Source organism: Bacidia gigantensis (genome assembly GCF_019456465.1).
Source record: "Bacidia gigantensis strain McMullin 20006 chromosome Unknown contig_255, whole genome shotgun sequence".
Classification (NCBI taxonomy): Eukaryota; Fungi; Ascomycota; class Lecanoromycetes; order Lecanorales; family Ramalinaceae; genus Bacidia; species Bacidia gigantensis.
The window spans coordinates 1949446-1970012 of NW_025408605.1; the positions used below are offsets into that span (position 1 = coordinate 1949446).

The following is a 20567-nucleotide window of genomic DNA, read 5'->3' on the forward strand; positions in this document are numbered from 1 at the left end:
TCGTCGCCTATCCCAGTCCATCAACCACCAAGATGACGGCCAATCCAATCATAGCCGTCAGCCTCAGTATAAGCATTGTTTCAAGCTAGCAGTAGGATTCTGCTTGCCCGTATCTTCTATCCAACGCCGACATATACATAAGCATCCTGCCCGGCATGGCTTTCCCTCAGCTCTCCTACGCCGACAGCCAGAGTGCCCATGATGAGACATCAAGTGCTGCTGTCTGCAATCGCGTTTGCTCTGCTATCAACTGCCTTCCCTGCGCCTGAACCTCAACCTGAACCACAATATGCCAATGAAAATGAAAATTTGGAGGCCCGATCAGCAGACGAAGGACAACCGGGCGTCATATCGAGCGACAAGTTCCTGCGGCGAGCTTTTCATGCCAGTGCCATAGCTGGCAACTTCCTCTATGTAGATGGAGGTCAATTCTCCTACATCAATAACGGTACCCCGCAGTACAAGTTCACTACCTCCACATTATCGCTCGACCTCTCAAAAGATTGGACAAATGCGACGGCAGTGTTCAATACAATCTCTAAGATCCCAGGAGTACCAAACCTCAATTTTGGGTCGCTTTGGTATCATGAAGCCGAAACTACTCTCTACTCAGGCTTCGCTGGCGAGTCACCATCCTACGATCGAGGTTCAGACCCAGGACCTCCTTCACTCTGGGCCTTGAAGCTAGATGGTACAGGACAGGGCACATGGAGTGAGACCGTCGATTCAAAAGCAAGCACATTAAATGATATCCATCGGGTCACATCGACTTTACAGTCATACGGCCCCAACAACGCCTGGGTGCTGGGGGGCGCTTCTTACAGCGAGCCTCCCATGTCGGGCATGATCAAATTCGACATGAATGCGAAGCAATTCTCAAACATCAGCTCCGATGGTACCGGCCAACCTCGTTCGAGAGGTCGCATGCAATACGTGCCCAATTTTGGGCCAGGAGGGGTACACCTAGCATTCGGTGGCGATCTTAAGAATAACGTCCTAGCCGACTTCTCCATCGTCATGGTCTGGGACCCGACTGCTTCAAAATGGTACAACCAGTCGACAACGGGCGCTGCACCTGCGCGGAGAGTAGACTTCTGCTTGGCAGGCGCTCCGTCAAATGAGCAGAGCTACGAAATATTCGTCTACGGAGGCAGCAATGGCAACCTGGGCACCTCCGCCGTGCCCTTTGATACCATCCACATCCTTACTCTTCCCGCATTCCACTGGACCCAAGTATCCTACGCGCCAGGTAACCCACGGCACGCTATGACGTGTCATGGTGTGGGCGAAAGCCAGATTTTGGTCGTTGGAGGCGCGGACACGAACCCGCCAGACCCAAATTCAAACGTGAACGCGGTAGCACGGAGCAAGATGACAAGTAAGGATACTCTGACGCAGGGACTCGGTATATTTGATCTTTCGACCTTCGAATGGGCAGACCACTACACAGCATCTCCTGCGCCGTATCACCAGAATGACGCGATCAAGACGTATTATGCAGGGCAACAATCACAGTATGATTAGAACGCACCATCAATATCTGATGTAGCTAATGGGGGTATAGAGCCGATATCAAGAACCTCACAACTGAAGTTTCCGCCCTCATGAACCAGAAAAGCTTCACGCCCTGTACGTCTCCCTTCCCCATTGCCCCCTCTCCCCTCTCCACCACTCCGCAATCTCCCTCATCAGAACCTAAGCTAACACCCAATTTAGCAGCCAACACCACATCCTCCTCTTCCCCCGCCCCCTCAACCTCCCACACAGGCGCAATAGCAGGCGGCGTCGTCGGCGGCGTTGCCTTGATAGCCCTCCTCGCCCTCCTAGCCTGGTTCTTTTACCGACGACGCCAACGCCAAAAACAAAACTACGACTACACAAAAGCGCAGGGCGCGCCCCTAGAAGAAATGTACAAGTACGGGGGCCCTGGTGATATCCGCGGGGAAGGGGAAAGGCCACAGGACTACAAAGACCCAAATGGGCATTACGTGGGTGAATTACATGGGAAGGATGAGAGAAGAGGGCCGGTTGAGTTGACGGACCAGACTGCAGAGGGGCCTGGGGTGGTGGAAGCAGGCACGGGAACTGTGAAGAGGAAGCCTGAGAGATTAGAATTACCTGCGTGAAGCGCAGACGGCGACATATCGGACATCTGACTGGCCGATGTGGTACCCATTCATGAACTTGCGTACTGTGAGCGAGCGAGCGAGCGAGCGTTCTCTTCATTGTGTATAGGTAGCGTTATGATATGATACCCTCTACCCGCAATTACTTATCCTACATCCAGTATTCCTTGAGGTACCGTCGGCCACTCTCCTTGCCTCATTTGGACAAGGTGACCGGTCCCATGTGGCTGGGCGGTTCCTCTATGGCTTGACGGCGTTGAGAACCGACTACAGGCGATCCAGTTTGACCTTGACAATTGAATCCTCGAGGATTCAAAAATTACCTTACTAGGAGATTAGCCCCGGAGATAATATTTCTTCTTCATGCGGTTAGGCTATCTGATTAGGGGCATGACTGCAAATCTGCTGCGTTTAAGCAAGCTCATACGCGTGATTGTCTGTTCCACCTTTTTACATCCATTATTCCGCTATCTTGCGGTGCCATGATCACCCAGCTAATCAAAGTTCCAATACGACCGAGCGTCGACCCAGCAGCGGAAAGACCCACGGTCACGCCGCCATCAGAGCCGACCCAGTAGCGGCACGCAATGACCTCCAGACCCTATGATGGGCTTTGCCTCACCCTACCAAAACCTTCGACCATATGGTCATGGCTCTTTCTGCCGACCAACCTTTTCGACCCTGTTTGAATGAAGAAATCCGTCAAATATCCGGTCTATGACCGCTCGCAAAATGGAGTCGAGACCGTTACACTTCGGAGTATTGTGGCGCGACGAGTATCTCGCAATTATGGCGGGGAAGATTGTCAATGCAAGGGGCAGCTCTCATAAGGGCTCAGGGCTGCAGAAACATCTCTACATATCTCAAACATCTCAACGTTATCGCCACGCGTCGAGTCGTAATGCAGTGGGTTCTTCAGGCAGCTCGAAACCCTGCTTCTCGTGCTTCCTAGCACTCTCTCTCCGGCCCTTACAACTTGCCTGAACGATTGAGTAGGAATATGGACAATATGTCGGGCATGACGCCCTCTTCGACATCCTCGATGGACATGAACATGATCATGAAGACAGCATCTATGAATATGCCCATGCCTACGATGTCTACGTCCATGATCTCATCTCCCACGACCACAATGGGAGGAATGGATATAGCTTCGGCTGTCTCTCAATCTCCTCAAGCGGGCCTGGCGACTTCAATGGCAGAAATGAACGATATGTGCGCTTTACCGGGCATGCAAGAGATGTGCAACAGTCAAACACGTACAGTAGTTGGGGTCTGCGCTGCCTTGTTGGTTTTAGCAACGATGGCTGTCGCTCTACGCTTGCTGTCCAGAAAGCTGTCAGCGCTGCCATTCTGGTGGGATGACCTGATCATCGTTGCGAGCCTAGCCATATCATACACATGTTCCGCAATTACGTTCGTCGACGCCAACAATGGCATTGGGAGGCATTTTGAGACAGTGCAGCCATCTAGTGTGAATCTGGTGTACAGGGTAAGACCTCTCCCTGTACATGTCAGGATGTTGAACTGACAAAATACTTAATAGACCACAATTGCTTATCAAGTCCTCTACGCTGTCTGCATCACTCTCATCAAGATTTCTATCCTCCTCTTCTACCACCGTATCTTCGGCGTCAGCAGATCCTTTCGACTCGCAAATTGGATAGTACTTGGGCTTGTCTGCGCGTGGTGTGTGGCTACATCGCTGGTCAATATCTTTCAATGCATACCTATCAAAGCTGCATGGGAGCGTACTATCCACGACAGTTCATGCATCAACAACAATGCCTCGCTGCTCGGTACTGCCATCACAAACGTCCTCCTGGACTTTGCGATCCTCGTCCTCCCGATTACGCCAATTTGGAATCTTGCTCTCACGGTCCGACAGAAGCTCACGTTGACTGCCATATTCTTGTTGGGCGGCTTGTGAGCGTCCCAGGTTCTCTATCGGTCTTCCAAGCTGACAGCCCCTAGTATCGTCGCAGCCGCCATCCTTCGTACCTGGTCAATCCTCAATCTCTCCCAAACGGATGTCACCTGGTCTTACGCACGACCACTCACTTGGTCCGCGGTCGAAATCTCAATTGCCATCACCTGCGCCTGCCTACCAACACTTCAGCCTCTCGGCCGCGCCGCCTACGTCTTCATCACCCACCAACCCCAATACCCCTCCGCATCGTCCACTGATAGAAGATCGCGCGAAATACGCATTGCCCGCCCTACCCGCCTAAATAGCTCCTCCCCTCGCGACAATGCTCGCTCCCCTGCCACATCTCCTACACCAGGACGAGACTTCTATGCGCTCGAGAAACAGCTGTTCCATCATGACCATGTGACGAGTGCATGGGCTAGCAAAGAAGCTCTGGCAAAAGTGAGCCAAGAGCGTCGAGACTCTGAGACAAATGGCTGGGTTAGAGGCGGTGGTGGGATGGTGAGCAGAGAAAGAGATGAGAAATGGGCTAATACTAATATATGGCTGAAGAGGATACAAGTCACGCAGGAGGTGGAGATTGAGAGCAAGAGAAACGTGGAGAGGCGAAAGAGCGAAGATCTTGATTGAAGAGTTGACCACAATTTACACGAACGAGTGAGCGAGTAAGGAACGAACAGATACCCCCAATCTTTACCGCATAATGTCCTCTGTCGAAAAATATTCAGCATCACGAGCTTCACCCTCTACTGCCTGCTGTTGAATACCTCCTCCTTTCCTCCTCCCCCTTCCCCCTTCCCCTTCGTCTTCTCGCCTACCACCACCTCACTTCCCCTCCTCACCCCTCACCATCCACAACTTCTCTCCCACCATACATAGTCACCCTCCTCAGCCCTCATACTGTGGCCCCAAAGAATTCCACCCATCAAATTCCTTAACCTCCACCTTTCCCACGTCAATCCCCCTCACCATCCTAACATTAACAGCCACCCCCTCCCGCCCCACAGCCTCGATACATACACTGCTCCCACATACACCGCAGAACCTATGTATCGCGTTCTTGTTCCCGAACTGGTACTGTTTTAGGAGCGAGTAGCCTTGGATCCATTGGACCTGGGAGAAGAGTGAGGGTTTGTTATAGATCTCCAAATGAGAGAGGAAGGGGATGTAAGGGTGGGGAGGGGGGAAAAGGGGGAAAGGGGGAATTGGGGGGCAGGAAGAGGTGGAAGAGTAGAAACAAAAAGGTGGGAAGAAAAGGAGAAGGGGAATGGTGAATGGGGGGGATTGGGGGCGTACGTCTTCAGGAGCAGGGTAGATCAAAAGATGCCCGTTGCGGGTGCAGATACTGCAATTGCATTTCGTCACCTGGTGGCCGTCCTCAAGCGAGGGGAGGGAGAAGGTTAGTCCGACGGCGCGGCAGTGGCAGTTTGCGTTGTATTGTTTCTTGGCGTCGTTCGCCGAGGAGGAGGAGGGGGTGGAGGGGTGGACATGCTCTTGTTGACCCAGAATTCAATATACAGAGGGAGGGAGGGAGGGAGGGAGAGGGACTTTTTGGATCCTTCAAGCAAGAAGACAGATGGTGGCGGGACTTGGGATGTGGATGTGGATGTGGATGTGGATGTGGATGGAGTAAGCTGTCGTTTAGTACGAAAGATGGACGAACAGATGGAAAAGAGGCTTTTATAGACCACATCACCGCTTCGGCTTGTTCAATACCGGAATGATACGTCATGGCACAGGCTATACTCGGGTAGAGGAAGCGACGAGAAGGGGGAATATTCATCCCATTCCTCTCCGGAGGGGAATGTCCCGTATCCATCACACCTCGTCAACGGAGGTAGTATCCAGCAGGTGAAGAAATGAACATGGTGGCTTGATCTCACAGCTCTAGCTTGGAAGCCATCCTGCACGCTTCTGCAGGCCAAGACGGTTGGTTCCCTCGAGGATAGACGAGGCGGATGAATATGCACGGCATCTCCCGCATGGGGACGATATTGAACCGAAGGCCAGCAGGCGACAAGTATTTCGAGGGCGAAGTCGGAGCTGATGGTACAGATATCATGATCTCGCTTTGAAGCTGCACTATTCAGTGTCAGGTGTGCGCAGTAAGCCTCGTGCAGACAATCATTAACAGCTGTCACAGCTCGATTTATATCGAACAGAGGAATGCAGTCTGATGGACCGGGCTTGCTCCAGACAGGAACAGCCCGCATGACCTCTTCGTCGCTTGCGTGAACATAGCGCTTCTTGCGGCCGGTCTCATAACAGAAATTACATTCTCAGCCTCGAAAGCTGCCGCGACCAAATTTCAGGCTCTGGTGGGCGTGATACAGACCGCACAGCGCCGCACCCGCTTACCGAAGGTGGTGCTGTTCAACTACCGCATCGACGACGTCAAAAAGCAGCACGCCAGTAATCCGTGGTCGCCCAGGGGCAGCGGCAGGGATACGTCGCGTTTCGCATACATGGGGCTCCAGACTACTGAGGCGTGGGAGAAGTGGTTTTTGGGGCCTGAGAATGTCGTTGTCTATCATCCTCTGACGGATGGTTCAGGGGGTGGATGTTGCATTTGAGGTAGGTGCTACGGTGGATTGGGGGGTTTGATGAGAGGATAGATAGGGCTGACGCTCTTGCGAAATGCATTCCAGAGCCTGAGAAAAAGACTCTACGCATTCAGGCGATCAATGTGCGGTCTTACTACAAGGAATGTGAACAGTGGTTGTCGCACGCCATCAGGCCGAGCTAGGAGCTGCGGTGGACATTGATGTCTTCTGTTAGTAGGATCTGCCTGACATGACAGTCTCATAAAAGAACGGCTACTTAGAGAAAGGTCTGAGCTTGGGTCGCTTTCTCGAGGTGCTTAGAGTTCATTTGGCGTATTGCTCATCATATCTGATTGGTGTAGCGGATAAGGTGAGCGAGAAGTGAAGTGGTACAAGGTGGCAAAAAGCAGCTAAGTCAAATCTATCTAAATTTGACACTTCCACTTTGTGCCTTATCCCTTAACCATCTATCCTAGTGGCAAATATGAAGTTTGGAGAAAACCTCCACCAATTCCAGATTGTAGAATGGGCTCCGTGGTACATTGACTATCGTCGGCTGAAAAGGCTCTACAAGCAGCAGCTTTCTGTTGATGACGAGAAAGCTATTGCAGATCTTTCAGGTCAGCCCTCTAGGTTGAAGATGATGATGATTCTAATCGAATCCAGACTTCCAAGCCGCACTCTCGGAATCCTTGGACCGCTTTGATCAATTCTACCGTAGCAAGCTGCACTTTCTGCGGCAGGATTTGGGGTCACTGTGCGAGCATTATGGACTTCGCAATGAAGAACCTATCATCACCGGTGATGTATTGGAGCTTTGGGATCTTACCGCAAGACTATCGGATCTACACAATGCCATTGAGCAGCTGCAATATTTTGCTTTCATCAATCAGGAGAAGATACTGAGTAAGGTATCAAAGTTCACTGGCGCAGAGTGGTCTCTCGATTTCTCGGCTCAGACTCAGGGGTTGCAACTTCTCAAGCGTGTCAAGGATTTTCAGAGCAGATTGATCCAGCCAATCTTGCCATCAGCATGCCAGACTTCACTAGCTCAACGGAAGTACATTGCTCTAGGAGGAGATTATGCTGCTTTGAACTCTGCGCTCGAAGCTATTAACATCAACGATGTGACAGCCTTGACAAAGGCTGTGAAATTGACAACCAAGAACTCAAATATTTTACTATCTATCTTGTTGCACAGATCAATCACTCTGGAATCAAAGGACTGCTTCAAATCCTTAATTGAGCTCATAACCCCAACGACCGATCATTTAACACGACTTTTGATCATATTTCGCAGTGAAGCAGATCCCGATAGCACTCATCCTGTCGAAAGCAAGGGCGATTTCAGCCTCGATATAGCTGCAGAACTCGTTCGTCATCTTATTGACGTGATGGCCAGTACTGGCATGGCGCTACTGATTGGAGACTCTGTCGGGCGTACGCCACTTCATTACGCCGTGCACTATGGCCTTTATGACTTGTGCATATATCTTTGGCACTGTCTACGTCGAGTTCGGATACTCTTTTGCAATGTGCAGACCCCTGCAGCTCTCTTAGAGGACGATGGCTGTATCACTCCTTTAAAACTCGCGATTATTACCGGAGCTATACCAATAACACAAATGTTGCTGGTCAGCTTGAACGACTCTTTCAAAGAACTGAATGACCCGGAGAAGTTTGCCCGGAAAGCGATGCTTGGTGAATATCTAACCATAGCTGTGCAACTCAACTCGACTATTGTCGTGCTGCTCCTAGTGCTCGCTGGTGCCGACGTGAACTACAAATCACACAACAATGAAACAACTCTCTACCTCGCGACGCGGTCGCGCAAGTCCGCAGTCGTCAGCTGTCTATTCGGCAAAGCGGTTGAAGGTCAAGACTTGGACTTGAACGCCTGTGAGGCCATCAATGGCTGGACAGCTTTGATCCTGGCTTGCAGAAATGGAGATACAGACATTGTGTATCAATTGCTCCAAGCCGGAGCCGATCCTACGAAAAGGGACTGTCAAGGCTGGACGGCGAAAGACCATGCTGCTTTCAAGGGACGGGAACAAATGATCGAAACTGTGGAAGGGATGTGCAGTACGACAGGAGTGACGACCCTCAGCTCCAGCGCTACATCCCTTGACGATTATTTATCCATCTTTCAAAGAACGGCAAGACCAATGACCCAACGTCAACAAGCGGACGACTTAACATCTGGACATACCCAAGTCTTCGTAAATCTAGGAGCCTTGGACACCGACAAGCCTATCACTGCTATCAACCTAAGCCCATTGGTTCACCCACGTCCATTTACTCCGAAAGATGAAGCAGGCTATTTGGTCGAAGTCTGTGCCAGTGACGGAAATCCGGCCAAACATGTAATCACTCTGCCAATCATGGAGGATCTGGCAAACTCACCAATGCGATTCACGACGGACCAGCTCAATTCCTTACGGTTGGCTTTCAACGTCTACGAAGCGACGGGCATTCCAAGACAGCGAGGCTCTCTTATAGGGGTTGCCATCGCCCTTCTTGACAGTCTCAAGAGCGGGCTAGGAGAGAAAGAAGAAAGTCTCGTCAGAAATTTCACGATACCTATCCTTAAAAATGATATGCATACGTACATTGGATCTGTGACTTTTTATGTTCTCATAGTGAAACCACTATACCCAACCATCTCAGCTCCAAAACAAGCCGTCAAGCTTGAAGATAGTGGACGGACCACAATCATTGGTCACAGGGGTAGGCGGAATATATCTGCTAGCTATGACAAGAAGCTGAAATTTTAGGTACTGGCGAGAACGATCCTAGTCGTAGACAGCTGCAGATTGGAGAGAACACCATTGAGGTACAGGCTTTCTTCACAGCGCCCCGTGGAGTAGTAGCTGACTGTATTGAAGTCATTCCTGTCCGCAAAAAACTTAGGAGCCTCATACGTAGAGGTAAGAACACTGGGAATTTCATATCCATTGAGAGGCTGACGTGCCTAGTTTGGTATCTTTGCATAAGCTATCGAGAAGATAACGTTGCTGATGATCATAGATGTCCAAGTCACAAAAGATGACGTACCTGTCATCTATCACGACTTTCTCGTGAGCGAGACTGGCATTGACGCTCCAATTCATGCTCTTACGCTCGAGCAGGTATTCTCTACTGTCACCTAGTCTAAGTATTGTGCAAGCTAACATCTGGCAGTTCATGCATATAAGTAAAGCCCAATCGGCGCCTGTCGACATCGCTTCATTAGCTGAGAAAAGATACCTGGAGAACTGCGGGCAGTCGAGCACTGCAAATTCCAGAAGACGCTCGTACTCACTAAACAAGTATGAGCAGTCAGAGGCCCACACCCTGATTGAACGAATGAAGCATACCTTCGAGTTCAAACTAAACGAGCCCCGAGGCTTTGACTCTTACAAGGGCAATATCAGAAGCAAGCATATCCAATCGTCTTTTATGACCCTAGAGGAGATGTTCAGGAAATTGCCTGAGGACGTGAGCTTCGATATTGAGATCAGTACGTTCCCACCATGACGCTTCAAGAACCGAGTCAAAGGGCAGTACAGGCTAATTACTCCACAGAATATCCAATGCTTTTCGAAGCCCACGACTGGGGCATGAACACCTACGCCCTCGAGGTCAACCACGTAGTCGACACTATATTATCGGTCGTCGACCGCCTTGCCGGAAATCGCACCATATTCTTCTCCTCTTTCAGCCCCGAAATCTGCATTCTCCTCTCAAGAAAGCAAGACGTCTACCCTGTGTTCTTCCTGACAGAAGCCGGGCACATACCATCATCTGATGCTCGAGCGGACAGCTTGCAAGCTGCAATCCACTTCGCCCGTGCCTGGAATCTGCCTGGCATTATTGCTCGGTCGCAGCCATTTGTGATGAGTCCAGGTTTGGTGAAGTATGTCAAGGACTCGGGGCTGCAATGCATTTCTTGGGGGGAACTGAATGACGAGCCGGAACATGCTAAGGTATTACGGTGCTCGGAAGTCTCTTCTAGACTCTCAACTAACAAATATCATAGAAACAAGTGCAAGCTGGTCTCGACGCTATCATTGTGAACAGCATCCACTTGATCTCGAAGACACTAGCGGAGATGTAGCTCCACACGCTTATATTGAATTTGTTCAAGGCTTCGTTACATATGCTTTCATTCATGCCTAAATCACGCAGGCTAGGTTTCTGAGACTTGCAGTACTAAAGGCGGTTATGAATGCATGTCTCTACTTTTCCAATCGGAATATGCACCTGAATATTTTATATCATAACAAGACTTTGCTGAACACCAGCTGCATCACGCGAATCATGGCTGTACAAATGAGTAAGGACGTTCTTGTGTGATTGACTCGAAATAATTGAGTAGTATAGCAGGAATAGCCATACACGTATTACAGCAAGGGTAGGAGCGTAACCGTTCATCCTCTCTCATCATTCCACACCCCCTCCATCCCCCCAACCCCCGTCTCATGCTCACACCACCCTCACGCCTTTCCATCCTTTTCCTTCTGCCCTTTTCCCTCCCTCCCCTCCTTCCCCTCCTTCCCCTTCTCCCTCAACCCCCCAATCCTCACCAAATCCTCATTCTCCAACGTATCCTTCCCATACCCGCCTACCACCTCCTCCAAAATCGCCGCTGCACAATCCTCCACCCTAACCTGCGGCAGCCCAATCACCAGCCCCATAAGCCAAAACCCCGCCGTCTTCAAATAACTCTGACTCTGCGTCGAAATCGCGCCTGGTTTCGGAATCTGCACATCCACATTCTCATGCGTGCGGGCGAATTGAAGTACCGAATTTTCCGCTTGTCCCTACACCACCACCCTCGTTTCAGACTGCATGGAGAATCGGGGCAGGGGGTAGGACTCACCCTCATATGACAATACTCGCGCATCCACCAAGGCGCCTTCGGCGTCTTCTTCTCGTCGCGCTCGGACGCTACGCCGGACATGTACGTGAAGCGGAATGTGTTCCCGGGGCTGCTGCGCGGGGCGGCATACATGGCTTCGAGACCGGCGACTGCGCAGGTGTGGCACACGCGCGTGACTTCGGACATTGGAGTGCGGCCGACTTTGTTGGGGTTGATACTTACGGTCCTGGCGGGAAGTGAGTAGGGAGAGGGAAAGGAGGGGAAACGGTCGCTGTCTGATTCGCTTTGCTTGGAAGAAAGGGAAAAGAGAGGGAGGGGGGGTTACCATATGCAGGCGTCAGCGCCCGCGAATGCTGCTTTGGCTTCGTCGGAGTACGTCTCGTAGTCGTCAATAATCACGTTGTGGAATTTAGACACGTCTCCCTCTGGGCCGAGGTCTTTAGGCGGTGCCATGGGCTTTCGTGATAGTGCGACTACGCTTGTGATGCGAGGGTCACATAGACTTTGGCGGACGACTTCTGTGGCTACGAAGCCGGTGGCGCCTGCTATGATGAGTTTCATGGTTTCTGGTGTCGTGGTCTTTGGTGAAGGGTTGAGGTGAGGATTAAAAGGAAGCGCAGCGGAAGGTCGGACTTTTTCAGGATCTCCGACGGCACCGAGCTCAGGTGTTCATTCGTCAGGGTTGCATGTCTAAGGCTTACGGTTGAATAGGCTATGGATGCTGTACATGGGAGCTTGCGAATACGGTGACTATGAGAGGGAGAGTCACCAATCATATCTTTGAATCAATGATGAGTCAGCATGCCTACGGAGTTAGCGGTGATAGAGAAGACGGAAGGAATTTGGTTTGCTAGGGACTTTCAGATTCGTTGTCTATCGCGTCTATGTGTCTAACCATCTATGTCCATAGCTGTGGCTTCCTCATCCGCATTCTCCTGTAAACCTTCTATCAATCGATTGACCTCCACAGCATCTTGCGCACGAACCGGCACTGTTCGCGCCTCATTCCAGTTCAGAATGGCCGCCGCTATCCTCTGTTGCAAATCCGCCCTCTCGCCTTGATCAGGAATCCACTGACCGACGAAATTGACAAGGTCGTTGTTCTTCATTTCAATGCCAAGATGATACCTAAGTATCGCTTCATTTTCGATCTTTGTTTGCTCCTCAGCAATGTGCTCCTGCACGTACTGACGGATCTTCTCCCACTCGGGCCGCTTCTCCGCATCAAGTCTCAGCGGGCCCATTCTCAGGAGCACGTAATTCACCTGCTCCAAAAACTCAGAAAGCCCCTGTGTAGTGTCAATGGGCTCACGATGATCGATGGGCTGGTCTTGCCGACAAATAGGGCACGTGGTACGTACCGAGTCACCAACCTGCCAGAAGAGCCGCCAAATGCATTCCCTGCCAATCACATGCTCGCAGGGTAGCTGCAGGGGAATCTCGTTGTTTTCACCATCCCAGAAGGGCTCGAGACACACTGGGCATTGCTTGTCCTTTTCATCGCAATCTTCGAACTCGTGTACGTCGAGCGAGATCAGGTTGTTGATCCATGCGATGGCCGGTGGTACGTTGGCGTCGCGATCTAGAGGTAGAGCATTGGGGTCAGTGTACTTAGGATCATCTGGCTCAGGCCAATCCTTCAGCTCCTTGGGAATTTTTGGCGCGTTTCTCATCCAAGGGAAACGAGCATGGAAATCCTGCATGGCCGCTGACTCTTCACGAATTTCCCCTTCTTCAAGATCGTCGTCTCGATTGTCGCCAAAATCTGGCTCACCGTCCGGCTCATCTGTGAAAGGTTCCTCAAGCCGAAAGTAACGGGTCGTTCCGGGAGCTTCGTCATCGGTATATAAGGGCTGTTGAGCACGGTGATCCTCATACTCGGAGATCAAATCCGTCTCCCAGTAAGTTGGCGAAGTTGCGCGATCGAGGCTCATATTTTCCATTCTGACTTCTTGGAGGATATCGTCGATGTCATTGGGCTCGGGTCTGGATTGCTGGGAATCTACATCGATGTTATCCAGCGGTGCTACCGAGAAATTGGGAGACAAAAGGTACGGGTCCACATGCTTGACTGTTTGGGAATAGATCCGTGGTAAGACGAGAATGTGGAATTCAAAGCATTGCGATTTACAAGAGGTTTTGTACGTCCATTGCTTGTTCGATGTCACGCTAAACAATGGATTTACATGTGCGATCGGACAATAAAAATACCGCTGGAGAGCCTTGCATGTTAATGATAATAACAATGCATTGTTTCCTGGTCACGAATGACGGTCACCACCAATGACCTCCCGTAACCGTCGAGTGTCCTAGATTTGGACTGAAGCCCAATGCACTTTGCAGCATTTAAGACGCCATCATGCGAAGCAAGCAGACCAGCAGGAATACCGTCGACCCTTGGACATGACAACTTTGTAAATCGTATGAGACTGTGTTCCGGCCATCTACAGAAGATAGGTCACGTCCGTGTCGCAAAAAGAAGATGAGTTTCCAAAGCTCAAGTGGAGAGCGTCATGGTGCCCGATGGTGCCTGCCAAAATTACTCCTTGTCGACGAGAGTCCAGTTGCTCTTGCCGTTACCCTGGAGATTCAACTCTATGAAAACATGAGAATTCCGCAACATCTTCAATCTCTTTCATCACACCACATCATTAAGACAAAACTACATTCTCTAGATCAGTATCAAAGTACAGGATTACCAACGAAAACAAAAGACCTATATTCATCTTGACCATGCTCTTCTCATCAACGACCCTTTTCCTCTTCGGAGCAGTCATACAGCTTACGAACGCAGCTTTGAACAAGATATCCTATAATGACACGGTACCTTCTCACTAGCAACTCATGGTGTCATTGTGTATTGATCATTCATAGTTTGACGCCGAACCGGATCTTGATGACCTTAACTTCTGGAAATATAAGTGCTTTGGACAAGCTAGCGGCGCGCTCTGCTACAGTGGCTTCACTATCCGAGATTACTACAGCGTCGAGGAATTTGAGGACATTGCTGATACCCCTCCTCGGGTCCTCAGCGATCGATGGAAAGAGGATGCGGTGGATCCGAATTTCAGAAGTCTCTGGAAGCCTACAAATGAATCTGTGGTGTCATACGATGAAAAGTCCATCGCTTTGGCTTGCATCGTGCGCTTTCCTCATTTAAAAAAGCCCGATGTTCCTGAAGCTTACCCTTGTACGATTCAACTGGTGGGTAAGAAGCTGGACAAGGAACATGGGATCGACGGTAACATGACCTTGCAATACAATGGTTTTGGTAATTACAGTATCAACAACATGACGTTATTCACCTTCGGTGATGACTTTAAAGGGCTGGTGGAGACTAGCATAACATTCTCCGTTGATCCTCCTGATCACGATTGGTATGGTGTTAATTTACTGGTTGACACTCATGCTTACGACGCATACTTCAATGAATCACAATTACAAAGATTGAGTTCCAGTGGTCATCATAATTGGAGCAATGGAGGCTTAAGGAGGTATATTTTTTCGTACTGGGTGAGTCTCACACGTGTCAAAGGTCTTGTCATAAAAATATGCTAACAATGTCACAAGCCGCTTTACGTGCTGATATGGTATGTCACATTTGGTATGGGGGAAGTTCTTGAGATGGCGCAGGTTTGACGGTGGAATACGCTCTGCATTCATCAAGATTACTCTCATTCCTAGATCAGCCGGTCTTTGACCGGTAACAATTGATATCAATCCCCATACAGCCTCTGAAAGGACTTCCTATGTTCCAATTCGTGACTCCATAGCCTCGATCACACTTCGGCGAATCTTCTCTGTTATCAAACCCTCCTTAACTTCGTCAGCGTCCAACAGTTCTACAATGTCACGGATTAGCGCTGAATGTCTCTTCTCTGGATCGGGCTCCCTACGAGGCCTCGTGAACGCCTGTTCCTGACCTTGGCAAATCTTCCTCGTCTCTCCCTCCCCAGTCGTCTTCTCATATGTCTCTTCTTTGAGGTTGGCCCGCCGACATCGCCGTCGCAATACTTTTCCGCCGTCTCGCATTGCTTCTTTGCCCTCTTTGACCATCACATGTACTTTCTTTAAGGACCGATCAAGATGTTCGTTTACCTTCTCCTCATTCTGACCAAGTATGCTTGCTTGTAGCTCTGCTTCAAAGCGCGGGTCGCTTCCAGGGTTGAAGAAGTCGGAGTCAGCAAAGTGCCGCATTCCTACTGCGCGATGGAAGGAATCTGTCGTGTCCAAGCTGTTGAGATACTCATTACCGGTAGAGAAGTACTGTGAGCTAGGAACCTGAGCATAGATTCGAGATGTTGGGGCATTCAGAGACGCTTTGAATGCTGCGTATGATGTATCAGAAGCTGCTGAGGACATGGTTGTGACGATGCTGGATCCGTGGAATTGGCTTAGGCTTTGCAAAGGTATGATTTGTCCCTGGAGGTCGCAACCAAGTCACTAGTACCTATGGATGTCAAGAACGTGTAAAGTGGAAAAAAGATCTTGATATTCTCAATCCTGATTGTCAAGCATAGGTGCAAAGTGCCGAGAGACGAACAACGAAGCTGAGATTAAAACAATAGTATTGTTGCAGCAATTAAGCCATTGTGAAAACTAACGGACAACAAGACAAACAGCATTGTTCTCTCTGTCCTGACATCAAATACCGCCGAGTCCACCCCGAGTGCTCCAGCATCACTCAGTATCGCCTGGTCAATTGTACTGCAATCTTTCAACCGCTCGGTCTTGCCAGAACTCAGTCAAACGCAATCCCATAATCGCAAAGGCAGCCACTGATATGTCTGGACGGATCGATCAGTGGCGAAATAGTGTGGAGCCGGGAGTTCCACAGTCTCCTGCTTTTGAAGAAATCTCTCTTGACTCACCAATTCTAGAGCATGATCAAGAGCTTTCGGCTGAAGAGTTCCCACAAATAACTGGAGATATCTCGAACGCTGTAGTCTCTCTTTCCAACATGCTTTCGCCCGCTGACATACAGCTTCCAGCCTCGAGAAAAGCCACCATCGACAGCATGCAGATCCCCAATCCAGACAGTCTATTACCACCTCTCGAGCAATGTCCCTCAATCTCACTCCGCGCACCATCACCCGACTCAAATGACAAAAGTTCCAGCATAACAATCGAAACCCAAGACGACAAACGCTCCAGTACCGTAGTCGAAACTCAAGATGACCAATCCTCAGAATCCACCCTCCCCGACGAGCGCATGGTCGAAATCAAAGACCTCCTAGACACCATGCTCCCTCCCACCGCAGCCCAAGCCCCATGTCCTTATCGTACGAGCCAACCCCTCCGCCGCGCGCCTCCCCTCCTCTCACTAACAATCCCAGAATACGAGAGCAGCCCAGGAGTCGCCTCCTCCCCCAACAAGACCAACAACCCGCGCTCCCCGCGCCTCCTCAACGGCTCCCCCTTCAACATCCCCACCCCCACCGACCTCAAAGCCTCGGAGCGCAATTTCGCCCACTCAGGCTTCTATCCCGCGCCCCTGACCATCGCGCCAAAACCCCTCCCCAGTTCCCTTCCAATCAAAAACATACGCACATCCCGCCCCACCGTCCACACTCCACAAAGCCCAAACACCCTAGCTCCGGCCCGCCTTCTCGCTCTCGCCAACGCGAAAACGAACGCTGAACGCGACGCTCTCCGTCTCGCGAACGTCAAGGTGCCGATATTTCCGTATCCGCATCTCAGTACGGTTTGTGAAGTGGAAGGGTGTCCGGTGGGGGTGATGGTGGGGAAGCATGAGAAGGGCCCGTATTTGCATGGGGGGAAATTGAATGTGAGGGCGGATGGGGGCGAGGTTTTTGGAGCTAGTAATCCGCCCGAGAATGTGTGGTTGGCTTGGGGGCGGGTGAGGTGGTTTGGCTATGAGGGTGGGGAGGGTGCGGAGGAGGGGTTGAGGGAGAGGGATATCACTCTGGTTGATGCGTTTGTTGGGGCGCATTATGGGTTTTGGTCGGAGACGGTCGCGGCGGAAGGCGCAGGGCAAGGGAGAAAGGATGTGGTTTGTGGACGGCCGACTTTCCTTGGGAAGAGAGAGAGTGGGGTGAGAGGGGGGTGATGGGGGATGTGGAGAAGTTGGATGGGTTGAAGGAGACGATTATTCATGTGAGGAGGGCGGAGTGGAGTCCTCAGGGCCGTGCGAGGGGTGAGAGTGTGTTTGGTGATGTTTGTAGAATTGTGGGGAAGTTCTGTGGGTATTGAGCTGTCATTTTAAGTAGGTCATTGGCAGAGACTGGCGGCGAGGACGTTGGCGCTTAGTCATGGAGTTGTGGGAGTGAAGCTACTGGCAAAGTGTGTTGTTTACTCTTTCCGGTGATAGTCTCCAAACCAATCCTAGTTGTTCTTTCCTTGACCTCATTTCCCTCCATGAAAATTTCGATTTCGCATCTTTTGTCCCTTCACTATCTCCATCACGCATATGCATCACGCAAACATCTGCTGTCGTAAACACTGTCGTCTCGTCGGTCATGACTAACTTCTTTAGCAACAGCAATACCATAATAGCTACCTGCATGACATCCGTCGCTCACGCATTCAGCAAACAATCGGGAATAACCATTTATCTCTGGACATTCTCAATGCACCGAGAGTCCAATTATGCCTTGTATGTGGCACTTTAAGCAGTATGTGGGCACCCTCTTTGGGACGCTCTGCCTGCTTGCCCCACTTTAAAGCAGAGAACTTGACTAACATCGCTCTAGGGCAAGGAACGAGACAATGTTGCTCTATCGAATTTGGGAAAAGATCAATTCACTCGTAACGAGAAAGAAGGCCACCCCCTTCCCACTCGATCGGGTACCGATCGAGCTCTGGTGGCATATCTTAATAGAGATTCATGGACTGGACAGCAGGGATCGTCTCAAGACCCTCAGCTCCCTCTATCGCACCAACTTTCAATGGCGTAGAATACTCCGTCAGAATGCTCAAGAAACCCTAAGCTCGCCACGGTTCAAGGAGCTGATTCTGCCACCTTGGATGAAAAGCATCAATCCAAACGATCCTTTGAGGGAGTCAACATGGCGATTAGAAAATTTTCAAGCGTACATGGAGAGTATTCGTCAGCTGCCCCGGGAACATCGAGATCTGGCAGTATTCCTTACAGTGCCTTCGCACCCCATCGGTTTTTGCTGGGACTGGCGCATTCAGGCTTATCGAACCATCATTCTGAACGACCCTTCATGCCGCCAGTATCACAGACCAGCTCGTGGCACTCAGTCGATAGAGCTTTGCAGGCACATACTCAAGCATTATGTCGTTATACTATCCCTCATGAGCGACTTCGTGGAGGTAGAATTCCTTCAGCAGGAGAACTTGATCATATTATGGTGGAATGATCGCAAAGACATTAAGTATAAGACTTCTGTCTCGAGCTGGAATAATTTCAAGCAACGCTTGCCACCTCTATGGCTTTACCTTTTGATCTGGGCGCTCCTTTGCCTCATGACCATAATCTTTGACGCATATCTCTATCCGAACAACAAAAGACTACTAGTCCACGACTTACAAGCGATCTTATTGTCAGTACAAGACTACTTACTGCCTCTTTATAATACAGTGGAACGGATAGCGCCAACGGCGACTTTAGTCAAGTCGACCCAGACCAGCCAGGACCGCAGAATGGAGCTGTGACGAGACCTGTCCCTTTTTAATCCAGATATTGAAGCATTTGCGCTCAAATAACCAGAAAGTTGGAATTTTGAATAGTGTTCATGGTGTGACATGTTCTCGCGCAAAAATGTAAACGGGATTCGCGTACAAAACAAGGCCACGGCGACAAAGACGCTGGGATGCATCATGGAGACCGAATCGGCATTAGATGTCTATTTTCTGGCAATCAAATCAAGAAGAAGATTTTCTGTCTTGCAAGCCTACGTTCACCAGACACTCGTCTGCGCGTTGGTGTTCATATGGGTGATAGAAGCCCTGCGTCAAAAGATGAAAGGGCAAGAAGAATGGAAAGGCCAACAATAAATTTGATGCAGTATTTTGGAGAGATCTCTACCTTCCTATGGTAGATGCTGTATTCAGGCCGCCTCTTCACGCTTCTTCTCCTTCAGTCTCATTGTCCTAATTCAAGGCTGACACCGTTGGCTGACAGAGTCTTTACAGCTTGTTCCCACCTTAATCCGTTGTCAACTAGATTGTCATTGTTTTGATCCTGCAACGTGTCAAGCTGTGGTGACGTAAGGCTTGCCTGTAACTGTCTGCTCGACACACGAGTCCAACACATCCGCATATAAGGAGTATCCCGCAGTTTTCGAACATCCAACCTACAAACTAGCATCCTCCGATCGAAGTAAAAATGCCGAACTATCAGTCGAACCTAGATCCTCAAATTTTGGACGAACAGCACTCTACTGAAGTAGAATCCAATCAAGCTGCCTCCGCAATCAAGCCACTGCCGACAAAGATCCTGCTTGATATTGTACAAGAAGTACAGACATTCGAACCTGAAGACCGAATTCAAACAATCTACAATCTTCTATGCGCAAGCAAACAATGGAAGGACATCGTGCAGAAGCCTCTAGATGATATGCTGAATTTGACTTATTTTCATGCGGTTGTTTTGCCACCATGGATGATGAGTATGGAGCAGAAAGACAATATACGCGAGAGTCTATGGCATATGGACTCGCTTGAAGCATATAAGGAAAGTATATGGGCGCTGCCTAGAAAGCTGCGTTCGTCTGCAGTCTTCAGGACCTTTCCTTCTGAGCCTATCGGTATCTCGTGGAATCAGGATTTGTTCGCATGCCAAACAACGATCATACAAGATGATCCGAGCATTCAGTATCTCTGGCCTTGCGCGAAGGTCATTTTCCCCAAACGTGATGAAGAAGCAGAGCCAAAAAGCTATATCTCATGTTTTCTATGGCAGGTCGCGGCTACGTCCCTCTACACAGAGGTAAGGTACCGGATGGACAGGGACATGATCGTGATCTGGTTAGACCCTTGCAAAGAAGGTGGAATCGAAGCCAGAGAAAGAAGAGAGCTCAAACTCGAAAATGCAGAGCTACGAGAGAGATGCAAGAGATTGTTGGACAGCAATTCCTCAAATACATGGGTGAGGTTCACATGAAATTGGAGGACAT

At 50.1% G+C, this 20567-nt stretch overlaps 10 protein-coding genes across 10 annotated transcripts; 7 read left to right on the forward strand and 3 right to left on the reverse strand.

The window, feature by feature from the left end:
- Positions 1 to 201: 201 nt before the first annotated feature.
- KY384_007349 (uncharacterized protein) lies at positions 202 to 2126 on the forward strand (the record flags this gene model as incomplete). The annotated part of the gene is made up of 3 exons (XM_044815840.1): positions 202 to 1514; positions 1565 to 1629; positions 1717 to 2126. The coding sequence occupies 3 exons, from the start codon at positions 202 to 204 to the stop codon at positions 2124 to 2126; spliced, it is 1788 nt and encodes a 595-aa protein (XP_044667714.1).
- Positions 2127 to 3135: 1009 nt separating this feature from the next.
- On the forward strand, positions 3136 to 4686 carry KY384_007350 (uncharacterized protein; the record flags this gene model as incomplete). Its single annotated transcript, XM_044815841.1, has 3 exons — positions 3136 to 3618; positions 3673 to 4052; positions 4101 to 4686. 3 exons carry the CDS (start codon positions 3136 to 3138, stop codon positions 4684 to 4686), a joined length of 1449 nt encoding a protein of 482 aa, XP_044667715.1.
- Positions 4687 to 7083: 2397 nt separating this feature from the next.
- KY384_007351 (uncharacterized protein) lies at positions 7084 to 10698 on the forward strand (the record flags this gene model as incomplete). Its single annotated transcript, XM_044815842.1, has 7 exons — positions 7084 to 7219; positions 7266 to 9329; positions 9377 to 9529; positions 9630 to 9730; positions 9783 to 10101; positions 10167 to 10567; positions 10621 to 10698. 7 exons carry the CDS (start codon positions 7084 to 7086, stop codon positions 10696 to 10698), a joined length of 3252 nt encoding a protein of 1083 aa, XP_044667716.1.
- Positions 10699 to 11077: 379 nt separating this feature from the next.
- Positions 11078 to 12024, reverse strand: KY384_007352 (uncharacterized protein; the record flags this gene model as incomplete). Its single annotated transcript, XM_044815843.1, has 3 exons — positions 11078 to 11404; positions 11464 to 11689; positions 11789 to 12024. 3 exons carry the CDS (start codon positions 12022 to 12024, stop codon positions 11078 to 11080), a joined length of 789 nt encoding a protein of 262 aa, XP_044667717.1.
- A 329-nt stretch (positions 12025 to 12353) lies between these two features.
- KY384_007353 (uncharacterized protein) lies at positions 12354 to 13692 on the reverse strand (the record flags this gene model as incomplete). Its single annotated transcript, XM_044815844.1, has 2 exons — positions 12354 to 13529; positions 13675 to 13692. 2 exons carry the CDS (start codon positions 13690 to 13692, stop codon positions 12354 to 12356), a joined length of 1194 nt encoding a protein of 397 aa, XP_044667718.1.
- Positions 13693 to 14196: 504 nt separating this feature from the next.
- Positions 14197 to 15102, forward strand: KY384_007354 (uncharacterized protein; the record flags this gene model as incomplete). The annotated part of the gene is made up of 3 exons (XM_044815845.1): positions 14197 to 14286; positions 14338 to 14976; positions 15034 to 15102. 3 exons carry the CDS (start codon positions 14197 to 14199, stop codon positions 15100 to 15102), a joined length of 798 nt encoding a protein of 265 aa, XP_044667719.1.
- A 108-nt stretch (positions 15103 to 15210) lies between these two features.
- Positions 15211 to 15825, reverse strand: KY384_007355 (uncharacterized protein; the record flags this gene model as incomplete). The annotated part of the gene is made up of 1 exon (XM_044815846.1): positions 15211 to 15825. One exon carries the CDS (start codon positions 15823 to 15825, stop codon positions 15211 to 15213), a length of 615 nt encoding a protein of 204 aa, XP_044667720.1.
- A 421-nt stretch (positions 15826 to 16246) lies between these two features.
- KY384_007356 (uncharacterized protein) lies at positions 16247 to 17522 on the forward strand (the record flags this gene model as incomplete). Its single annotated transcript, XM_044815847.1, has 2 exons — positions 16247 to 17476; positions 17511 to 17522. 2 exons carry the CDS (start codon positions 16247 to 16249, stop codon positions 17520 to 17522), a joined length of 1242 nt encoding a protein of 413 aa, XP_044667721.1.
- A 670-nt stretch (positions 17523 to 18192) lies between these two features.
- On the forward strand, positions 18193 to 19124 carry KY384_007357 (uncharacterized protein; the record flags this gene model as incomplete). The annotated part of the gene is made up of 2 exons (XM_044815848.1): positions 18193 to 18992; positions 19043 to 19124. 2 exons carry the CDS (start codon positions 18193 to 18195, stop codon positions 19122 to 19124), a joined length of 882 nt encoding a protein of 293 aa, XP_044667722.1.
- Positions 19125 to 19777: 653 nt separating this feature from the next.
- KY384_007358 (uncharacterized protein) lies at positions 19778 to 20554 on the forward strand (the record flags this gene model as incomplete). The annotated part of the gene is made up of 1 exon (XM_044815849.1): positions 19778 to 20554. One exon carries the CDS (start codon positions 19778 to 19780, stop codon positions 20552 to 20554), a length of 777 nt encoding a protein of 258 aa, XP_044667723.1.
- Between the last annotated feature and the right edge of the window lie 13 nt (positions 20555 to 20567).